At 44.1% G+C, this 21,257-nt stretch overlaps 1 protein-coding gene across 3 annotated transcripts in view; it reads right to left on the reverse strand.

Moving 5' to 3' along the window:
* Window positions 1–910: 910 nt before the first annotated feature.
* ASCC3 (activating signal cointegrator 1 complex subunit 3) overlaps window positions 911–21,257 on the reverse strand; it is a 221,351-nt gene continuing 201,004 nt past the window's right edge. For all 3 annotated transcript variants that reach the window (XM_078774076.1, XM_068110739.2, XM_068110738.2), the window contains 6 exons: window positions 16,093–16,244; window positions 15,769–15,919; window positions 9,260–9,451; window positions 4,300–4,478; window positions 2,951–3,047; window positions 911–1,748 (listed from right to left, as the gene is read on the reverse strand). In XM_078774076.1, the coding sequence (XP_078630202.1) occupies window positions 1,734–1,748; window positions 2,951–3,047; window positions 4,300–4,478; window positions 9,260–9,451; window positions 15,769–15,919; window positions 16,093–16,244 (786 nt within the window). In that variant the 3' untranslated portion in view covers window positions 911–1,733. The remainder of the gene's footprint in view (window positions 1,749–2,950; window positions 3,048–4,299; window positions 4,479–9,259; window positions 9,452–15,768; window positions 15,920–16,092; window positions 16,245–21,257) is intronic.

Raw genomic sequence — 21,257 nt, forward strand, 5'->3', positions numbered from 1 at the left:
AATATTTATCAATGACATTTATGGCTGGACGTCATTTATCAATAATATTTATCAATGACATTTTTGGCTGGACATTATTTATCAATAATATTTATCAGTGACATTTATGGCTGGACAACATTTATCAATAATATTTATCAATGACATTTATAGCTCGACTACATTTATCAATAATATTTATCAACGACATTTATAGCTCGACAACATTTATCAATAATATTTATCAATGACATTTATGGCTGGATGACATTCATCAATAATATTTATCAATAATATCAATAATATAATGGATTTCTCCATGCTGGGGTATGGTCGAGCGACATGGAAGTCCAGTGTCCACACAACCACAAAATGGTGAGATAGAGAGAGAGCATTTATAAATGCCCTTCACTGCCTTCATAATGGAATAACAAATCCTGCATACGAGGGCCGTGCAAAACGTTCTAAGAACAAGAGGCTCAGGAATAGTCCAGGAGATATCAAGGGGAGCAGCACATGGACTGCAATACTGCATACATCATAGATGATGGAATAGTCCAGGAATAGTCCAGGAGATATCAAGGGGAGCAGCACATGGACTGCAATACTGCATACATCATAGATGATGAGAGACTTGACGTCTCACACATGATGCCTGCACAGTCCTGGATGAAAACCACTTGATTGTTGAAATCTGAGCCATACCCGCTGAGGTAGAACTTAATATTTGAGAGTGAGTCTTCGAAAAATGTGTGCTTGAACCTGACTTATTTAACATCGGACAACAGCAATAAGATCAGCACGACGGTACTGGGTTCGAATATACGTTTTCCCCTTTGCTTTTAGTGGTATAAAGCAGCCCGCATACCTGCTTACAGGAAATGTACGAAGATTCACATTGATACATGTAGCTGGAAGGAAAGGCAGAAACGAGAGTTGTTCCAAGTTTATTCGTTTAATATTTCATCATCCGTTTTGGTACATTGCGATTGTACATAGAAAGACATCTTTATCTGTATTTCACAACTCCCTCCCACATCGTTCAAACCCACTTAGGCATGAACGCAAGGCACTTGGTGACTGCAGGAAGTGCACTTTTACATATATGCAGTGCCCTCAGGGCTGCTCAAGCCTGTAAAACTCTTGGGGTCAGTGGGCTTTTTCTGAACAGTTTGTACAGAGGCAAGAAAGCGAGTATTCTTCAAGGCGACCTCGTCTCGCTACGTTAGCCAAGTCAGTATTCCCTGTAGGCCCCTATGTTCTCACAGTTGATCCATGGACAGATGTCCTATTTAAAGATGGTTTAGAGAAACGTGTCATAGTCATCCACATTTGTTTTGTTCTCATCATATGTCAGTCGTTTAGAGAGAATCGTCGAGAACATATTTTGCCAACATTACGTGGGCACAAGTTCCCTGAGAGACCATTAGAACGTGCCACCATATTCGGAAGGTGGGAACAGATCTTCAGAAAAGCGGTTCAGGTGTGGCTTCTGTCGCTCTCAATTCGATCGAATGAGATAGCTGGAAGGGGTTTAACCCAACATGCTCACAGTACACCACCTTAACTCAACTTCCTGACTTTGTGAATTAGTCTCGAGGGTATCGTTTAGTCAAAATCGAGCTTTAGCAAAGGAGAGCACAGAGAATCATCTCAGCATTAGACACCAGTAAAGTATTAAGGAGGAAGAAAAAGAAGATAGGTAGATCCAACCAGCTCGGGTTCATAATGAATTAAGGCCTGTTGAAGAGTTGTCAAACCGGGTGATACTGAAAAAAAAAAAAAAAAAAAAATCAGCCAGGCTTTTCAAGTTTGCAAATGCTTGAGCAGGATCGTAAACTAGAACTTCAATGTGCGAGCCGGTCTTATGACTACATAAATGAGAAAGTGGAAAGTACTGTACAAGCAATGGCAACGACCTATAAGAGTGAATGGTCAAGCGCTTCACTTTTTGCTGGTAAAGTATTGTTCACCAAACACAAAGGTGAGTGCAAATAACGAAGGATTTTAAGAAAAATGGATGCAAAGTCACAGGGGAGGATAGAGCTGGATCGGTGGAGTAAATGGAGGAGAATAAGAAACACGAAGAGGTGACCGAGGTGAAACCCGGAAGACCCCAGCCCCCCCAAATAAATAAACGGGACCATTTGTGACCATCAAAACTTAGGAACGTAATCAGTGGCCATACGTGTTTTTCAATATGGTTCATTGTGACTATACAAAAGGTGTGACGGGGTATGGGTGAAACTCAAATTGAAGCAAGAAGAAGAGTCAGAACCAAGTTACAGTTTTCCACGTAAAAGCACACGTCTGGTGATGTTGTAAACACGTGGAAATGAAAAGGGCGAAATCAGTGTTTTCAAAAAGTGTGCAAAGTTATAAAGTGATATAGTGTGCGTATACTCGTCAATCGCAAATCAAATCGATATCCTTCATCTACAAGCAATTCCCTTTACCGTTTCATTGCCACACTTTTCAACTCTTAAACTCCACCTGCCTTCCATTTAACACTTCTTTTATTGCCTTGACTTTAATGTCTCCTTTTTGCCTTTGCTCTCCAACCTGTCCAGGTGGGGTTATTGACGTGTGTTTTTGTGGCGAATAACTCAGGTTACAAAAAGGAAACAATTAATAAGAGCAATTTTTTTTACAAGTTACGATAGAGCCCAAAGAAATGAGTTTTTTTTTTTTTTACAATCACCGCTCAGTACGCAAACCTATAAGGTTATCTAGAGTCTGACTTAAATAAATGGTAAACGGGATATTCAAAATACTTCTTTGTAGTGATCAAGAAAAGGAAATTAACGTTATACCATGTATAATCCAAGGTACAAAACGTACCACAGAGACGTGTCATTATGAAAAAAAAGACTGAGAAATACTATACACAGACTTTTGGTCCACTGTTTCTAAAATTATGTTGTTTTTGATGCTGAAGTAAAAAGTAAGAAAATGGAGATGGTTATTTTGCCTCATGCTGCACTCCAAGTGACACATCGGCATGCAGATCATATTGCTGATCCAGGCCAAGGTATGAGTCGCTCATCACGTACACGGTGTAGATGCATCTGAGGGATAAAATGAAGTGGAGCTAATAATTATTAGAATAAGTAAAGGGAAATATGCCAAGTGAAAGGGAGTGTGGAAATAGGGGATGGAAAGGAGGAGCAGCAGGAAGTGCACGGTCAGACAAATGGACGGTGTGCGCACATGGGGCCAGGTTGAGTGGTGGCGGGAGCACAGAGTGAGGCAGAGGGGAGCTGTGAGCATAGGGCCGGATGGAGGGGCGGAGGGAGCGCAGAACCAGACAGTTTGGTGACGGGAGCACAGAGCCAGACAGTAGGGCGATGGGAGCAGGGAGCCAGACAGTAGGGCAATGGTAACGTGGAGCCAGACAGTAGAGCAATGGGAGCGTGGAGCCAGACAGTAGGGCGATGGGAGCATGGAGCCAAACAGTAGGGTGATTGAAGCGTGGAGCCAGAAAGTAGGGCGATGGGAGGGCGGAGCCAAACAGTAGGGTGATTGAAGCGTGGAGCCAGAAAGTAGGGCGATGGGAGGGCGGAGCCAACCAGTAGGGTGATTGGAGCGTGGAGACAGAAAGTAGGGCGATGGGAGGGCGGAGCCAGAAAGTAGGGTGATGGGAGGGCGGAGCCAGACAGTAGGGCGATGGGAGGGTGGAGCCAGACAGTAGAGTGATGGGAGAATGTGGCCAGACAGTAGGGCGGCAGGAACATGGAGCCATACAGCAAGGGGATGGGAGCGCATAGCCATACAGAGGAGTGGTTGCTGGAGCACAGGGTCACATTGAGGGCCTGCTGCGGGAGCACGGCGCCACACAGAGGGGTGGCTGTGGGATCACAGGGCCACACAGAGGGGTGGCTGTGGGAGCATATTGGCACATAGAGGGGTGGCTGTGGGAGCATAGTGGCACATAGAGGGGTGGCTGTGGGAACATAGTGGCACACAGAGGGGTGGCTGTGGGAGCATGGTGGCACACAGAGGGGTGGCTGTGGGAGCATGGTGGCACACAGAGGGGTGGCTGTGGGAGCATGGTGGCACACAAAGGGGTGGCTGTGGGAGCATGGTGGCATATAGAGGGGTGGCCGTGGGAGCATGGTGGCACACAGAGGGGTGGCTGTGAGAGCATGGTGGCATATAGAGGGATGGCTGCAGGATCACAGGGCCACACAGAGGGGTGGCTGTGGGAGCATGGTGGCACATAGAAGGGGGGCTGTGGGAGCATGGTGGCACATAGAGGAGTGGCTGCGGGATCACAGGGCCACACAGAAGAGCGCAAGGGAAGAATCAAAAGTATTATACCTGCCCTCTGTTTCAGGTGTGCAGAAGGACAATGTGACTGAACCTCTACCTCCACGCAGTGCACCGATACGCTTTAGAGCTACCAGCTCACGTGAGTCCGGAAGGCCGACCACCAAAATCCAACCTTCATCCTTTTGCTTGGGAAATCGTGGGGTCTGTCCCTTCCCATCAAATCGACTCTAAGAATGTAATGAACAATTATGGCACATTTGTTAAGATTTTTACATTATTCACCTCATCATGGCAGAAAAAGTTCTTCACATGACATTTCGATATTCTTGCAGGGATATCCATTGGTTGCTACGATAACCATCAAATAGTGCAAGTGCCACATTAGTACTGCATTTAACAAGTGGTGTCCATAGATTGATCTGATTCTTCCTTGACGGAGCTTGTGTTTGGCATATTTACTCCTCAAATTCTCAAGTTTTTTAAAACAAACCTTCTCTTGTTCAAAGTATATCTTGGGATCAGTGCACGTGTAGGTTGACTGCAGTGAGAATTATGTCACACTATCTAAAATGTAATAATTGGATTACGATCTCGAGATGTCCGACAGATGGTGGAGAGGTGGCACACTAACCGTTGAGCTGTCGAGACTGAGGTTTGATTCTCGGCCTGCCTATAAATTGTCAGATTGGCACTTCGCAGGTAAAGTGTTGCATCACAATGTTCACCGTTTCTCAGACTGACCATAAGCTGGGTGTCCTATCTGCTGGGATTAGTTGGTGGATATTAAAAGCTACCGCAGTGTCCTAGAGCTATTGCTGGCACCCTGAACAAATTCCTGCCACAATTAGAAAAAATGTTCATATCAAGACTTGTGCCGAACATTTTCACCAGCCAACCTTAAGAAAAGGTGGGAATAATTGGGGCTGTTAAAAATAATAAAGCTTTACTTCTGTTCCACTTCCATCGCGGTCAAAGGCCGAATTGAGGTAAGTTTCACAATTGGTGATTTTAACAAGTAAAATACAATATAATAAAACAATAAAAGGAACACAGAGACAGAGTAAAATTAAACACAAGAAAAAACAATTTTATAACAAGAAAGAGCAATCGGAGATTGCAGACCCTCGCCGGGACGGGTATGTGTGGTGTTTATTAGTTGCTGTGTTTGTGTGGTTTATTGACGTAGATTTATGCTCAATCCAATATGGCTGCCGAACCACGTGACCAATGACATCATCAATTTAATTATCCCATAAAATTTTTGTGTAGATCACGCTCAATAAATTTCAGACTGATTGGATCAAGCATTGTACTTGTCTAATTATGACGTCATAATGAAGGCAATGATGACATCATAATGATGATATCATTGCTAACATCACATATGTTGTTCCCCAATGGGAGTACTTGACAATGAGCCATGCTTCAATTTTTTCCATGGAGCGGTTTCGGAGATTTCGAGGTTCAAACCTTTTCAGTTTTTCCAAGATGGTGCCTGTACCGTGTGACCTATGATGTCACCATTACCATTAAAATTATACAGGAGGAGGCGCTCCTATGTTGAAAATTTATTGGGAATTGGACCAATGGTTGTAGAGAAAAGCATACTCACGTTCTGTGCGGACAAACATTTAACAATTCGCATAACATCACAGTTCAAAGTTTAACAATCTCTCCAATTGTAGTAACAGCAGTAGTAATAATAATTGTAGTTAAAGTAGTCGTAATAGAGCAGTAGATGATATCTAGAATTTTCAAGGTAGAAAGCCCAAAAAGGTAAGAAAACGAAATTTGGCATCAATAAATAATTTTTTCCAATTGAGTAGTGTTCCAATGGGCGGTGAACACAATGATGTATCACCATGTATGTGAAACACCACGGTTTCAGCTTATATCCGTCTCGAGTTAAGAACCCAGGCAAAACAGCTCAAATGTGAGTGCGCATGCATCTAAATCTAAGCTATCCTGCCTGCTCGTCAGATGTGTATGAATGTACTTATTTTATGAAAAATCATGATGGGCTGAAGCCATTTTCATCAAAAAAGCAACTGAAGACATATTCAAAATAGGAGCGTTCATAATACAAATAAATGGTTGTGGGCACTGTTGCTGGCTGGTAAAAGTATCCCCGCCCCTACATTTCCACGCCAACTTCAATTACCATAAATGCTCAAAATATTCAAAGGTAAGTGGGGAGGGGGAAACAGAGCAACACGGGAGGGTGGAAAGGGAACATTTGATGGTATTCATTGCTCCCCATTTCACCTGCATAATGTGTTTAACTATTAACGGCACAAAGCACTTGATTGAAGCACCTATAAGACAATGAAAGCCATAACAAACTGCACTAGTCTCCACCCAAATAAACTATAGACATGGGAATCTCATTCATGCGACAATGCATAATAAAACAAGAAAGAACAATCAGACATTGCAGACCATCGCCAGGACGTGTTTTTAGTGGTTTTAAGGCTTTTGTGTTAAAATTAATATGGCGGCCGAACCACGTGACCGATGACATCATTTTTTTTTTCTCCACCAATTTATCCCTAGATGACACTCAAGAAATTTCATCTTGATCAGATGAAGTTTTGTACTTGTCGAATTATGACATCATAATGGAGGCACCTATGACATCATCATTAACATATGTTCTTCCCCATGGAGAGTTCTTTACAATGAGCCATGTCTCAATTTTTTCTATGCAGCGCTTTCGGAGATAGAGGTGCTTAGTTTTTCGTTTTTCCAAGCTGGCCAGTACCACGTGACCTATGACATTATAATTATGATTTAAAAAATCTACAGGATGAGGTGCACCTATGGTGAAAATTTCCTGTCAATCGGACTAACGGTTGCAAGAGAAAATTATATTTATTCTATGCGGACAAACAGACAGACAGACAGACAGACAACCATCTCAAATGCAATAAATACCCTCTCCTCGGGCGAGGGCAAAAAGTTTGACAAAATTAACTTTTCTATTTGGGCCCGACACAACAACAACAACAACAGGCATTTTAAGGCCATTTTCCCTGCAAGAGCAGGGGTTAGCCTTGCGTTTCCCATGACAATGTTCTCCATTTTGCCCTATTTTCTGCATCTCCCCTTGTTAACCCCCTTGCCCACATTTCTTCTTCCACCATATTTAGTCAAGTCTTTCTCGGTCTTCCCCGTCCTCTACTTCCTTCTACATTCATTTCCATCACTCTTCTCAACCAGTCACTTTCATCCTTCCACAACACATGACCAAACCATCTCAAACTGTTTCTCTTCACAGCGTCATCACAGGCTCTATTCCCATCATCTTTCGCAATTCATCATTTGTCTTCCTGTCTCTCAACGATACTCCACACATCCACCGAACCATTCGCATTTCCACCCTTTCCAGCCTTCGTTGCTGCTCTACGTTCATTACCCATGTCTCGCTCCCATAAATCATAACACTTCTCACACATGCAGCATACACCTTTCCCTTCAGCTTCAACGACACTCCCCTCCTCGTCAGCACGCCACACAGTTCCCGAAACTTCTTCCATGCACATCTCACTCTAGCAACCATTGCCGAGTCTGATCCACCTTCTCCATTCAGCATGTCTCCGAGGTCGCAAAATGTTTTCACACGTTCCAGCTTCACGCCGTCTCCAAGATCCAACTCAACATTTCCTCCATCTGCAGCTCCCTCTGTGCACACCTTACACTTGAATGTAGCTGCCACACTGGTTAAAGACCCTCTCAAACCACTACATTTTTGATGAACCCACTCAGCGCACATTGTACATTGAATGGAGTTCACTCCGACACCCTTCCTGCACACAGCACATGGCCATTTCCCAGTTCTTTCCACCTCACCACATGCTTTACCACTTGCCATCACCTTCGTTTTTCCGATATTCACCTTCAGACCTTTTGTCGCCATACATTTCTTCCACTTTTTCATCTTCTCCTTCAGTCCATCCATACTTTCCGCAATCAACACCAGATCACCTGCATACAACTCCCACGGTAAACCCTCCTTTACGTTCCGAGCCAGCACCTCCATCACAGCTACAAATAGTAGTGGACTTAGTACCGACCCCTGATGCACTCCCACCTTCACCTCAAACTCACCACTGTTCCCGTCCTTCGTCCTTACAGCTGTGCGCGCTGTTTTGTACATTGCCATCACTACTCTGATCAACCACTCCTCCACTCCTAATTTCCTCAATGCCCATGTCACTACTTCACGTGGAACCCTATCGAATGCTTTCTCCAGATCAACAAACCCAAGAAACAACTTCGTCCTCTTCTCCATGTACTTCTCCTGCAACTGCCTCACAATAAAAAGCACGTCTGTCGTTGCTCTTCCTGGCATAAATCCAAACTGCATTTCATCAATCTTCACTTTGTTCCTTATCCTCCTCTCCAACACCCTTTCCAATACCTTCATTCCATGCTCCAATAACTTTATCGCTCGATACGAGCCACAGTCCAGAGGGTCACCTTTCCCCTTGTATAGAGGGACGAGGGTACTCAGTTCCCAATCCACTGGAATGCGACCTTCTTTCACCACCAGATTGCAGATCTCTGTCATTCTCTTCACACCCCAATTTCCCGCTGCCTTCAACATATCTCCCACAACTCCGGTCGGCCCTCCCACTTTTCTACTCTTCATTGCTTTTATCGCTTCCTCAACTTCCTTCTCGGTTATCTTCTCTGCCGGTCCTAAAACTGGGTTACTCTCGATGTCGCCATCCCATTCATTCTCTGCATTCAACAGTATTTCCATATATCTCTTCCATCTTCCTTTAATTCCATCTGGGTCCACAACGATTTGTCTTGATTAAAAGGAATGGGCCCGACACAGAAATGGTAAAATTCATGAGGAATGTGATTTTCAAAAAAGTTGATTTTTTGCGTTTCCGCTGATGGTTGACATCCCTGCATTCTGCACTCAACACTCCCCTTTTGCCTTTTCACAACCACTGTCACATTTCCAAACCTTACTGAAATCCTTGCCTTGAGTACTCACCCGTGCAAGCTGTTTTCTCTGTATATTAACAACCATGATGTGCTCTTGGCCAGGGCGAAGCCTGATCCAGCGCCGTGTGTCACGAAGGTTTGCATCTGAGCCGATGTCCACCTGCACAGCAACCTTTGTTTCCGTGTCTCGTACCGACATGGAGGTGAAGAGCATAGGAAGCTGAGAGATGTACGTCCATGCCTAGACAGGATAGGAAATAAATAAAAAGTGGCAATGCTCCATCACCTTGCAGAAAGACGAGTCAAATTCTCTGAGCAATAGTCAGCAAGACTCACTAAATTTTCCAATCCTGAAGTACAATATTCATAGATAAAATATGTCCGTTTCATCCACAGCAAAAGGCAAATTGTAACAAAAAACAGCAAAGCAAAAGGAGTGTAAAAGGCAAATCAAGATGCACATGATGGCAGCAAAATAAGGAATGCACAAAACAGGTTCCTGCATCAATGACAGCATAAAGGCAGAAACACTTGCCTAGACAATGTATATAACCCCCTGATATTCTGCTGACCCCCCCCCCCCCCGCCAAAAAACTGTAATGATGCAACTACCACCCCCCTCCCCCCACGCTCTTAAAAAAAAACCCAGAAAAAGCCTAAACAACAAAATAATTGTATTGTATTCAGAAATTAAGAAGAAGACCACATATTTTGCACCTTCAGATGCATAGGGCTGGTGAAGCAGTTTCCGTGGCTATTGGGTGGAATCCTGGACAGGTCGCCACTCCAACGCAGGATACCTGAATGACTCATTCAACCCAGCAAGCTGGCACTCATTTTGCTGACCTCAGAAGGAAGACAGGCTGCGCAAACCACCTGGTGTTAATTCAACGGTGTGACAGGGGATTTAACTCAGGACCTTGCGATCTGAAGACAGCCACCTTAACCGTTAAGCCAACAACAGGCTGATTCAGAAATGAAGACACCTCTAATTACCCGACAAAGTTCAGGTCCAGTGATCCCTTAAGTCACTCCAATATGGATGGGGAAGCATCACGTGACTGAAATATGTAGATGGTAAGACCAAACGCAAGGTCGTGATGACCACCATCTCAGATCATTGCCCATCAAAACCATGATCTTTTCTCCCCTTGTCAACTCCCTCCCCCCTTCAAGCCCACCTCTTTCGAAGTTTCCAGATTTTTCCTTCCTGAGAGTTTACTTCTGTATCCATAACAAACAAACAAACAAACAAAAACACACACACACACACACACACACACACACACACACACACACACACACACACTAATTATTGTGCTGCACAAAAAAAAAAATCCTGTATATTAAAATAGTTCAAGAGCTAATACTTTACTTGGAAGGGGTAAAGGGACTTTCAGGCCACCCTATACAAGCGAGGACACAGAAAGAGAACCTGTTTGATAAATGGAAAAACGATCTTCATCAAGGTCCAATTTGCGACTAGCTCCCCCTCGTCTCGGCTCCCTCCCTCCATTGTTTTGACACAGAGATGGACACGATAAGACAAAGCAAGAAGGAAACCGATGGTTGGACAACAGTTTTTCTCACAAAAAAACCAAAAAAACAAAATGAAGGAATGAAATTCTGTTTATGAAAATGGCCAATAACCTTGTAGCTAATTCAGAGCAGAAATCAACCTCTTCACAACAATGCCAACTGTCTAAAGGGTTTGGTCTGACCAGAAAATAAAACTCCAAAGCTGAAGCAGTGCTAGAAGATGGTGACGCATTGTGGAGCACACCATATGGAAATAGTATTAAGCTGGCTGTGCTATCATTCCTTTTGCTTGTTACGTTGTAGACAGAATGATGGAATAAATGTCTTTGAGGCGGGACAAGGACCAAATTCTCAACAATGCGCGATAATTGGATTATTGCAACGATTCGAGCTATTGTGTGCATGATGGAAAAAAACCCGCTCGGATTTGATCTCCATCCTTTGTTATTCCTGCCCTTTGCTTCACAATAAGCTTGTCCTTCAAGTAATAAAGCCTTGAGGCCCTCTGTGATCCCGTCATTGCAAGGAAAAAAATGAAGTAAACACATTTTACACGAGTGATCATTGAAATTTCCATCGCCAGGTATCCGGGAATCATCGCAAGTGGATTCTCAGCATAGCACGGTTTACTATCAGCTGATTGAAACAAACACATGCATAAAATCCACAACGAATCGATGATGAGAGAGCCTTCAAAAGAGAGGCAAGAAGGAAAGGCTGACACAGCAGGTCCGTCCAATCGTCACTTTGACGACAAGGGGAACTTTCAGTAATTGAGCAACGCTGATTATTGTGGACACAACATGGGGGATCAGACGTTCCCAGAATTGGCATGCAGGAAGGAAATGCGTCCGAGGACAAGATTAGGGATGATGGTTGTTCAGTGGTACACCATTTTGAAAACCAAGAAGAGAAGTCTCCCCCCACACACCTCGACATGGCGAGAAGTACTTTTGCATTCGTATCACATCGGCTACCAGCAACTTTGCTTTCCCAGGAAGCCAGGACAAAATCACCCCAAACCCTTGTTAGTTTGTAATCAATTTGCTCATATCGAGTGAGTACGTTATAGATTGTTCTATAGATTGCCTAGACTGCCATCAACTGCTGGGTCAGTGCAGTTGCTATCCGCCGCACGCGGAGCTGTGAGCAGGCTATCACAAGAATTGATTAGATAAATCTGATCGTCTGACAGTTAATCAATACGGCAGTCTTCGTGGTCCAGATTGGCCAGGTTGCTGAGCTTTGCTTAGATGTCTCGAAGGCACCGACTGGAATTTTGCATTTTGAATATCAGGTACGAAGGGTCTTTGTATTTCATGTAACTATGCTCACAATAAAAGAAGCTTGTGGAGATGTAGTCGTTGCACAATTGGACACTCGATGAAAATCATTGCCTTGTCTCGGCGGGCGTCCACATGGCTGTGTCTTGTCAGACGTATAATTAACCGTCAAGGAAAAGTCGCCGCGTCATCAAACAGTCCCACGATACAGCAGCAGTGCTGTTTGACCGATGCATGGACATGGAAATGTCAGCTGCAAAGTAGGATGGATGCACAGATACATATATGGATAGACCTCGACGAATCACAACAGTGAAACGTTAGCATGAGGAAAACTGCATATAAAAGAAAACTATACAAAAAAAATATGGAACACCAATCCTAATAATCTGAGATGATGAGAGTGTCGTTGTCGTTGAAGTTGAAGTGTGTCGTTGAAGCTGAAGGTAAAGGTGTATGCTGCATGTGTGAGAAGTGTTATGATTTATGGGAGCGAGACATGGGTAATGAACGTAGAGCAGCAACGAAGGCTGGAAAGGGTGGAAATGCGAATGGTTCGATGGATGTGCGGAGTATCGTTGAGAGAGAGGAAGACAAATGATGAATTGCGAAAGATGATGAGAATAGAGCCTGTGATAGATGCTGTGAAGAGAAACAGGTTGAGATGGTTTGGTCATGTGTTGAGGAAGGATGAAAGTGACTGGTTGAGAAGAGTGATGGAAATGAATGTAGAAGGAAGTAGAGGATGCAGGGAGGACCGAGAAAGAGTTGGCTAAAGATGGTGGAAGAAGACATGCGGGCAAAGGGGTTAATAAGGGGAGATGCAGAAAATAGGGCAAGATGGAGAAGATTGTCATGGGGACCGCAAGGCTAACCCCCGCTCTAGCAGGGAAAATGGCCTTAAAATGCATGTTGTTGTTGTTTGTTGTTTATGGTTTGGTGCTAACTGAGAGATCGCTGCAATGTGAAGTGGGAGAATTCAATGAAACCCTGCTACCTGTATACCCACATGCTGAACACTCCAGTGTTGTTTCACTGGTGACACTACAGAATGAATTAACCAATCATCCAGGGGTGGCTATGCTAATCATCATACGGACCGAACAATTGTGATCGTTGTCGCAAAAAGACAAAACACATCTGCTCCTTACCAAAGTAACGTTTGTCTCTGTGAATTTATTTTTTTTACCTCTGCCACCAAACGTGGATGGAGGTTATGTTTCACCCCTGTCTGTCTGTTTGTCTGTTTCTCTTTTTTTTTTTTTTTTTTTGTATACAAGATCGAGGCTCGTGAAAGAGCTAACATTAATCACACAAAAAGACAAACCGACACACAAAACACAAAAAACAAGGGGAGCGGCAGACAAGATGGGGAGAGAGGGGGAAGACACAAAAGAGAGGGGGAAGAGGGGGAAGGACACAAACACAACATTTGAGAGCAGGGACATCGGGAGGACTTGGGGGAGGTGGGAGAGGAATAAAACATATGAACACTGCAAGGACTCTGGGGTGAATTACCGGGGGTAGAAAAGATCAAGGTTTTCGATGGGGGAAGATAAGAGATGGTGATGAACAGCTGTTTTAAAGACGTGGAGGGAGGAGTGGGATTGAAGGGAGTGGGGGAGTTTGTTCCAGAGGCAGGAGAAAAGGGGAATGAAAGAGTGAAGGTGAGCAGAGAGCCTAGACTTTGGCAGTTTAACCATAAGAGGGTTGCAGGCAGATCTTGTGCGACCTGAAGGAATATTGGGGGGACAGAGCACAGAGAGAGCTGGGGGAGCAAGGCCGGAGAGGAGTCGGTAGAAGACAGAAAGACCACCAACCTGCCTGCGGTGAGTGAGTGAAAGGCCCTCGGAGTTGACTACATCGCAGGAGATTCCAATGATTCTGAAAGCTTTGGCCTCAACAGCGTGAAGCCGAGCAAGGTGTGAGGCAGGAGCACCAGCCCAGAGGGGGGAACAGTATTCCATTGAGCTGCGGATGAAAGCCTTGTATGTGGTGAGGAGCTCAGGTGTGCCAAGGAGCTCAGGTCTGTGAACAAGATATCTCAAAAAGTCGTGGACAGATTCCGACGAAACTTGATGGACAGATTGCGTATGTGAAAAGGAAGAATTGATTCAATTTCGGTAAAGATCCGGATCCGGATCCAAATCGGACAATTTTAAAAGTGATTTTTCACCATTGAGTCATCGGGCTAAAACCGATATATAGCACAATGTCTCAAAATGTTATGGACGAGTTATGACTAAATTTGGGGGATGAGTTGGTTAGGTGACAAGAACAAGCCAATTCGATTTGGTTCAGGTCCGAATCCAGATCTGGCCGATCAGTGGGATACATAGCATGGACTGTTCAGCCTGGCGGATGTATGCGCTCTACTGAGTGCCGTTCTAGTTTTTTGCTGTTTTTATCATTAACATGCATAGCTGTTGTAAAATAACATTCCAAAAATATGAACTTTACTCGCAGTCATATTGGCGGCCTCCTGGTGAGGACACGTTTTCTTTCTTGGCTTTTAAGATGTCAGTTCCTTTCTGCTAAGGGCATCAATGCTGAGATTTTGATTCAAAACTTCTGAATACTGAGTTAATTTCAGAAGAATTACCATGATGCTATCGAATTGTCAGCAAATACTCAACTGATTCACTGATGCCTTTCATGGCCCGAATAATCTTCCTGCCATGTCCATCAGTTTGGTTTATTTAGGGTGACGGGTGACGTGCAATATATTTCCTCGGTGCATTCCATCCCGGTTATTTAGTGTTCCAAATATAGCTTATTGATTTGATGAAGCATTTCTCTAGTTGACTGAGGAATCAAACCTATCCCTGGAAGTTGAATGTTGAAACTGTTGATTGATTTATAACCGATGTTGTAAAGCAAGCAGGTTGGTCCGTTGTTTTTCAAACTTGGAGCCAACTTGGAGTTTTGTTCTGATAACTTGGAGGTTCATTCAAGGTTCTAATGGATAAATACTAATAGGCCATTCCTGCATTATTCAGACCCCTATCTTGATATACAAGCAGGGCAGGGTGCAAGTCGAATTAAGAAGGGGCATTTGTAATGCATGTCCCATAAAAGTGTGATGTTTTCGATGTTCAAAAAGGGCATAACTCTGAAAAATTGATGAAATGCCCTGAAAGTCGAACTTGGTCTGTAATTTAGCGCAATAAAGCCAAGTACCATGTTTCATTTCAAAATGGCAAAGGGTAGGGGCGGAAAGTCTGGAAAAGCACAAGTGGGACGGATGGACGGACAGATCGAGAGCAAACCTACAAGTCCCCTCTGGTGAATCAGGTAGGGGACTAATAACTGCAGAGGATGTACTTCAAGGCCCAACAACACTCCAACAACACGGCCCAAACGTTTAGACACAAACTTTTGCCTTTATTAACAATCCAATCTTGTTTATCAATAAGTGTACAATCAACACACCAATCAGACAACCCCTTCCCCCACCCCATCCTGCACCCCTCGCCGAGTGCAGGTTGGCCGAAACGGTGAAACGGTGTGAGGACGAAAGTGAAAAAGAAGCAGAAGTGCAACATGGACAAAGAGTATGGAGTAAGATTGGGAGAAATAGGACGAATTCAACGAGAATTGTAACGGTTATAAAGATGACGAATATGAAGAGGAAAAAAATTAAAAAGGTGCAATATGAGAAAAGGTTGAGTTGAAAAAGGCATTTATATAGATAACAAATACCAAGTTGATGAAGCGAACAGTGACGCATCTTTACCTGATTGATTTGCTGAGCAGGCATTTCCGCACGCCGTAGCAATGTCTCAAACGCCTCTTGCCTGCCCTTACATGCCTCCATCAGCTCAGGCAGCACCTCCACGGGACCGTGATACACACTGGCGTTGGTCCCCAACTGCGTACCCAGCTTCCTGAAAATCCCCAGATCATCATTAATGGCATAACAAAGTTGCCACTTATTAAGGACAGTAAGGACACTAATGCATTAAGGACAGTAAGCAGAGGCATAAGAACACCATTACTGAAGAAGCTCACATCGTGCATCATAGGGAATCCCGTCCCCCATCCCACCTGCCGCACTCACTTTAGGAGAGCTAGGTGGTGTTTCTCCACATTGGGTACTGTGAGTAGTGTCTCGTCATGTACCCAGCGAGCTTGCACAAGCATCTGTACCAGCTGTGTTACTGCCAGCGCCGTACCCAACCATCCGCAGTTGGCTGCCGCATCCAGCATCGCCTGGACATGACAGGACAAACCACATCATAAACACACACGCACAAAAATGTGTACAAAGCACAAAAATGTGTACAAAGCACAAAAATGTGTACAAAGCACAAAAATGTGTACAAAGCACAAAAATGTGTACAAAGCACAAATTATGAAAATCATTTAAAACACTGAATGAGTGATGAGTTTTGGACTTCCTTGCTGCTCAGGTGAGACAGGATGGTGTGATGCTGGTGTGTATAAGCGAATGGGGGTTCAGGGTGTGTTCAGGTCTTTATTGCTGGTTGTCTAACTTTTGATCAACATGCATTTGGTTTGGACACATGGCCACAGTTACAAACTCCTCAAAACCCATGAACAGCAAACACACCACCTCCACCAGCTAATTGAATGAAGTCCTTTATCCAATTAGTTTCATCGAATGCTATCAGATTATGCAGTTAACAACATCTTATTACCTATCATACAAACCTCAAATACCTTTCCATCTGTCTATGGAGCTACTGGGGTCAGAATGAGCATCCACCTCTGATTCCGATGATCTATGTCATTTTTCGTATAACAACCTTTGGTTGTGATCCTCTTCACCACAGACATCTCCTCGGTCCTACCCGCACCAAATTGTACTTCATAACAGTTTTCAGAAGGGAACGAGTCCAATCCATGGTCGTTGTTAAACACCTCTTTTGCAGCACTTGCCCCGTGGGTCGGGTATGGGTAATTTTGAATGCTATTATTGACACAATACATTAAAAGGTAGTCCAGGTTACCAGAAAATAGTCCATTTAAAATTGAATTACATACTCATGTTTTTTACTTTCATAGGCAATGTCCAAGCCTCATAGACTGGACTGTACAATCAAAGATGGTAGTCTGTACAAATCCTTCACAAAAGACAATATTATGTCGACCATCCTATATCTAGTCATTCTCAAACCGGTCACTGGGACCAGGAAGGGTCAAATTAATGGGAGAAATTCTAAAGCAAGAAGTAACGTAACTGCTTTAATCAAGGGTATTTGGTATACAGTATTGATCTACTATAAATGGATGAGTTTTGTGTGTGCGTGTGTATGCGTGTGTGTGAGGCATACTTTTGGTGTCTATTAATTACGTAGTCTATTAATTAATTACATACTATTGAAATGTACCTTTTAACTATTTAGATTGCCGAGACCACTTCGACCTGTGAGGACCCTGTAAGACCCCGAAAACACAAAAGTTCCCTGAGGACCCAAAAGACCCAGAAGATCCAAAAGTCCCTGAAGACCCCATATACCCAAAAGTCCCCGAGGACCCAAAAGTCCATGAGGACCCAAAATACCCAAAAGGCCCAGAGGACCCAAAAGACCCAAAAGTCCCCGAGAACCCAAAAGACACAAAAGTCCCTGGGGACCCAAAATAACCAAAAGTCCCCCAAGGACCCAAATGTCCCCAATGACCCAAAAGGCACAAAGGACCCAAAAGACTCCAAGGACCAAAAAAAACCTCTGTGGCTGGCAGGCAGGTATGGTTCAAGGCAGCGAAGACCAATGAAAATTTGGTCCAATGGACCAACGGGCCCCCTATTGTTTGAAATCCACCATGTTAAGGTGTATAGAGCAGCTTAATATGTCCTTCTACGGCACTGCATTCTAATTACAAAAGATATTACAAAAACAACAAGAAAGAGCAATCAGAGATTGCAGACCCTCACTAGGATGTTTTTTCGGTGGTTTTTAAGGCTTTTGTGTTAAAAACAAATATGGCGGCCAAACCACTTGACCGATGGTCATCTTTTTTCTCCACCAATTTATCCCTAGATGACGCTCAAGAAATTTCATCTTGATTGGATGAAGTTTTGTACTTGTCAAATGAAGACATCATAATGGAGGCACCTATGACATCATCATTAACATATTTTATTCCACATGGAGAGTTCTTTACAATGAGCCATGTCTCAATTTTTTCTCTGCGGTGCTTTCAGAGATATAGAGGTGCAAAGTTTTTCGGTTTTTCCAAGATGGCGCGCGTACCATGTGACCGATAACGTCATAATTATCATGAAAAAATTATGCAGGTGCAGTTGCACCTATGTTGAAAATTTCCTGTCAATCGGACTAACGGTTGCCAAGAAAATCATATTTATTCTGTGCAGACAAACAGACAGACAAACAAAGACAAACCGACCGAAATGCAATACCCTCTCCTCCTGCGAGGGTAATGATAACATTGGAACAAATCATCTCCTGTAATAATTAATAATAATAATAATATTAACAAAAATAATAATAGCAGTATCATTTGGTAATAATAATAACGAACGTATAATCCCCGCCCTGGCCCAAGCATATCTGCGCTTGGTGAAAGACAACCTCATGCTCAAGGACTACAGCAGGCAGGTATGGTGCAAAGCCGTGAAGACCAAATACAATTTGGCCCAATGGACCGACGGGCCCACTCGTTTTTAAATGTTTGAAGACTCATGGAGGAGTTGCAACACACATACATATACGAGAGACAACAACGGAGCTGACAAACACTGCCGCTGAGTTTGGACTCTGGGTACGAGCGACACCATCTATTTATGACTGCACTTCCCACTCCACACTCAGCGGGGCAATTAAGGAAGAGTTTCTTCCTCCCCATCCATGGATGTCAACCTGTGGGGTTTTCCATGCTCTATCCTTTAAATGCTGAGTGTCAGGATGGGAATCGACCCGCCGACCTCCCAGACGCTCCAACGTTATGCCACCGAGTCTAATGAAAATACCGACAATATCACGAGTCCATTTGAATGACAATACCCAATAAAAACAAAAACTTCATTTGCTCATTCAAACTACAACTCCTACATGCAGGAACGAAGGCACCACCACCGAGTGCAGCCGCCAATCAGGATCTGAGCCTCGCTTGCGAGGCAGCGATACAAGTGGCGGTGCCTTCAGTAGTCCAGGAGCAAGGACCTGAGCCAAATGAAATCGTTCAACACCCCACACAGAAAAGGTTTCGAGATAAAGTATACGAGCGTTTGAATCAGATCTGTACATTTTATTGGGTGCTCATGTTCAATGGCACTCAAATTGCTACAAAATATGGACAAGCAAAGAAAACCTGCGTCACATGCACAGGAGAAGATCTGCATCATCATCGACACCATCAGAAGTAACTAACATTAGCACACAGTATAACACAAGTTTGACAGAGACCTCCAGGGTGTCCAAGTCCCAGTCAACATTCAAGGACTGGAATATGTGCCTCTTCAGTACTTTCCAAGTCTGTGAAACAATTGTGCAAACAGCAACCACAAAGGTTATGGGGATATGCTGCTGATCACTGGTGCTGTCAGCAATGATCTAGTCGGAGCCGAAGGTAGATGTCACCGAGCTTACCATGCCACGCACATCAGCAAGGCTAATCTGCAGTCTGCTGGCTTCCATGAAGGGAGACAAGAAACTTCTTATGATACAGCATTCAAAAAATTGGCTGAAGATATCTCTGCTGACCTGAAAGGCCTTTGACATGTCAATGTTGCTCAGCAGATACAAAGATTATATGTGAAGACAGGGAGTGACAGTCGAAAGGTACACTACCTCAGTGACTCGAACTTTGACTAAATAAGCACTTTGGAGATGACATTGTCTTCCATAAGCCATTTGAATGCACTAAGTCTGAGCTTCTGTATTCAAGACTGTCTGGTATCACAGCTTTCATCCGAAGCTTGATGGAGTACTGCTCTCCCATCTGGGCTGGCACCCCTGCCTCGCATCTTGCTCAGCTTGATGCCTTGGAAACCAAGGCCTTCAAAATCATAGGAATTTCTTGGGATGAAGCTGAGTCTATGGACCTATCACTTAGCCATCGCAGATAGATCAGTGGTCTCTGTCTTCTTCTGCCTCATTTGTGGTCTTGCTTCCTCTGCCCTTTCCATGCTCAGTCTCCCCCCTCCATGTTTCTGCAGGACTCGTGTGGTCCATCAGGAACCACCTTCCACACTCTCTTCAATCCCATTATTCCCTCCAGGTCTTTATTATTCTCTGCTATGTTGTGTCATGATCTGTACTCTGTGTCCTTATGAGCCTAGACCTTGTACAAAAAAGCAGCTCATTACCATGCTCAGCAAAATGGGCCACTATGATTCCTACGATGATGTAGTGGCCATATACACAAGTCTTGCAAAGGATATCCCAACCAAAAACAACCTCTTTGTGTTGGTGTTGCCACCAAACATCTCCCTGGGCATCATTGTATGCCAGTTTGAAAATCTAAACTCTTCTGAAAGGGAAGTCCGATAATCGTGGAGTGAGGCCTACTAGATAGTCATGGAAGCCATGTTTTGCCTGCAGTGGTGTGCCTTCGTGCAGTAGCTCTCTAAGCAGGAGGGCAGTGATGTGGACGTAAATGCTGTGATTGAGCAAGTTATTGCATGCCAACAAGCTCTGGAATAAGGGAAAGATGTCCAGAACACCATGCTGAGGATGTGTGATACCATCACCACATTAGAGTCAAAGTTCACAAGGTTCCAAGCTGAGACACAGGGCAAGTCCAAGTTGTTTGCCTCCTGGAATGACTATATGGGTCTATGGTACAGCTGCTTCTCCAGTTCATTGAGGCAGAAAGGGCTGGAGTTTGGCTTCTGCATCTCTCTGCTACTGCTGCCATGACCCCTCACTTCTCCTCAATGGATCGACCCAAATATTCCAGGTGGCTTCTAGTTTAACTGGCTGACATGAACAAGCTGTCTGAAACCCACCCTGCCATCAATGAGGAGTTAATGTCTGGGAACCATGCCATCAGTTGGTCGACTCAGCCTTTCACTCAAGTGTGGACTGACATGGCCCTAGAGCAGTCGATCAACCTTGACAGCAAGACAAGCGGTGGCATCATAGGCATCAGTCAGAGACCAGGAGCTCTGGAGCGATGGCTCCTGACGTGTCATGAACGAGCAGCCATCACAACAGCAATGAAGGAGATGTGTGCCATACAGGATTCAGATTGTATTGGTACCCACAGAGAAGCAGCACCAAATAAGGTGGAGAGAGA

The sequence above is a fragment of the Myxine glutinosa genome, chromosome 3, assembly GCF_964187855.1.
Source record: "Myxine glutinosa chromosome 3, kmMyxGlut1.1, whole genome shotgun sequence".
In the NCBI taxonomy this organism is placed as follows: Eukaryota; Metazoa; Chordata; class Myxini; order Myxiniformes; family Myxinidae; genus Myxine; species Myxine glutinosa.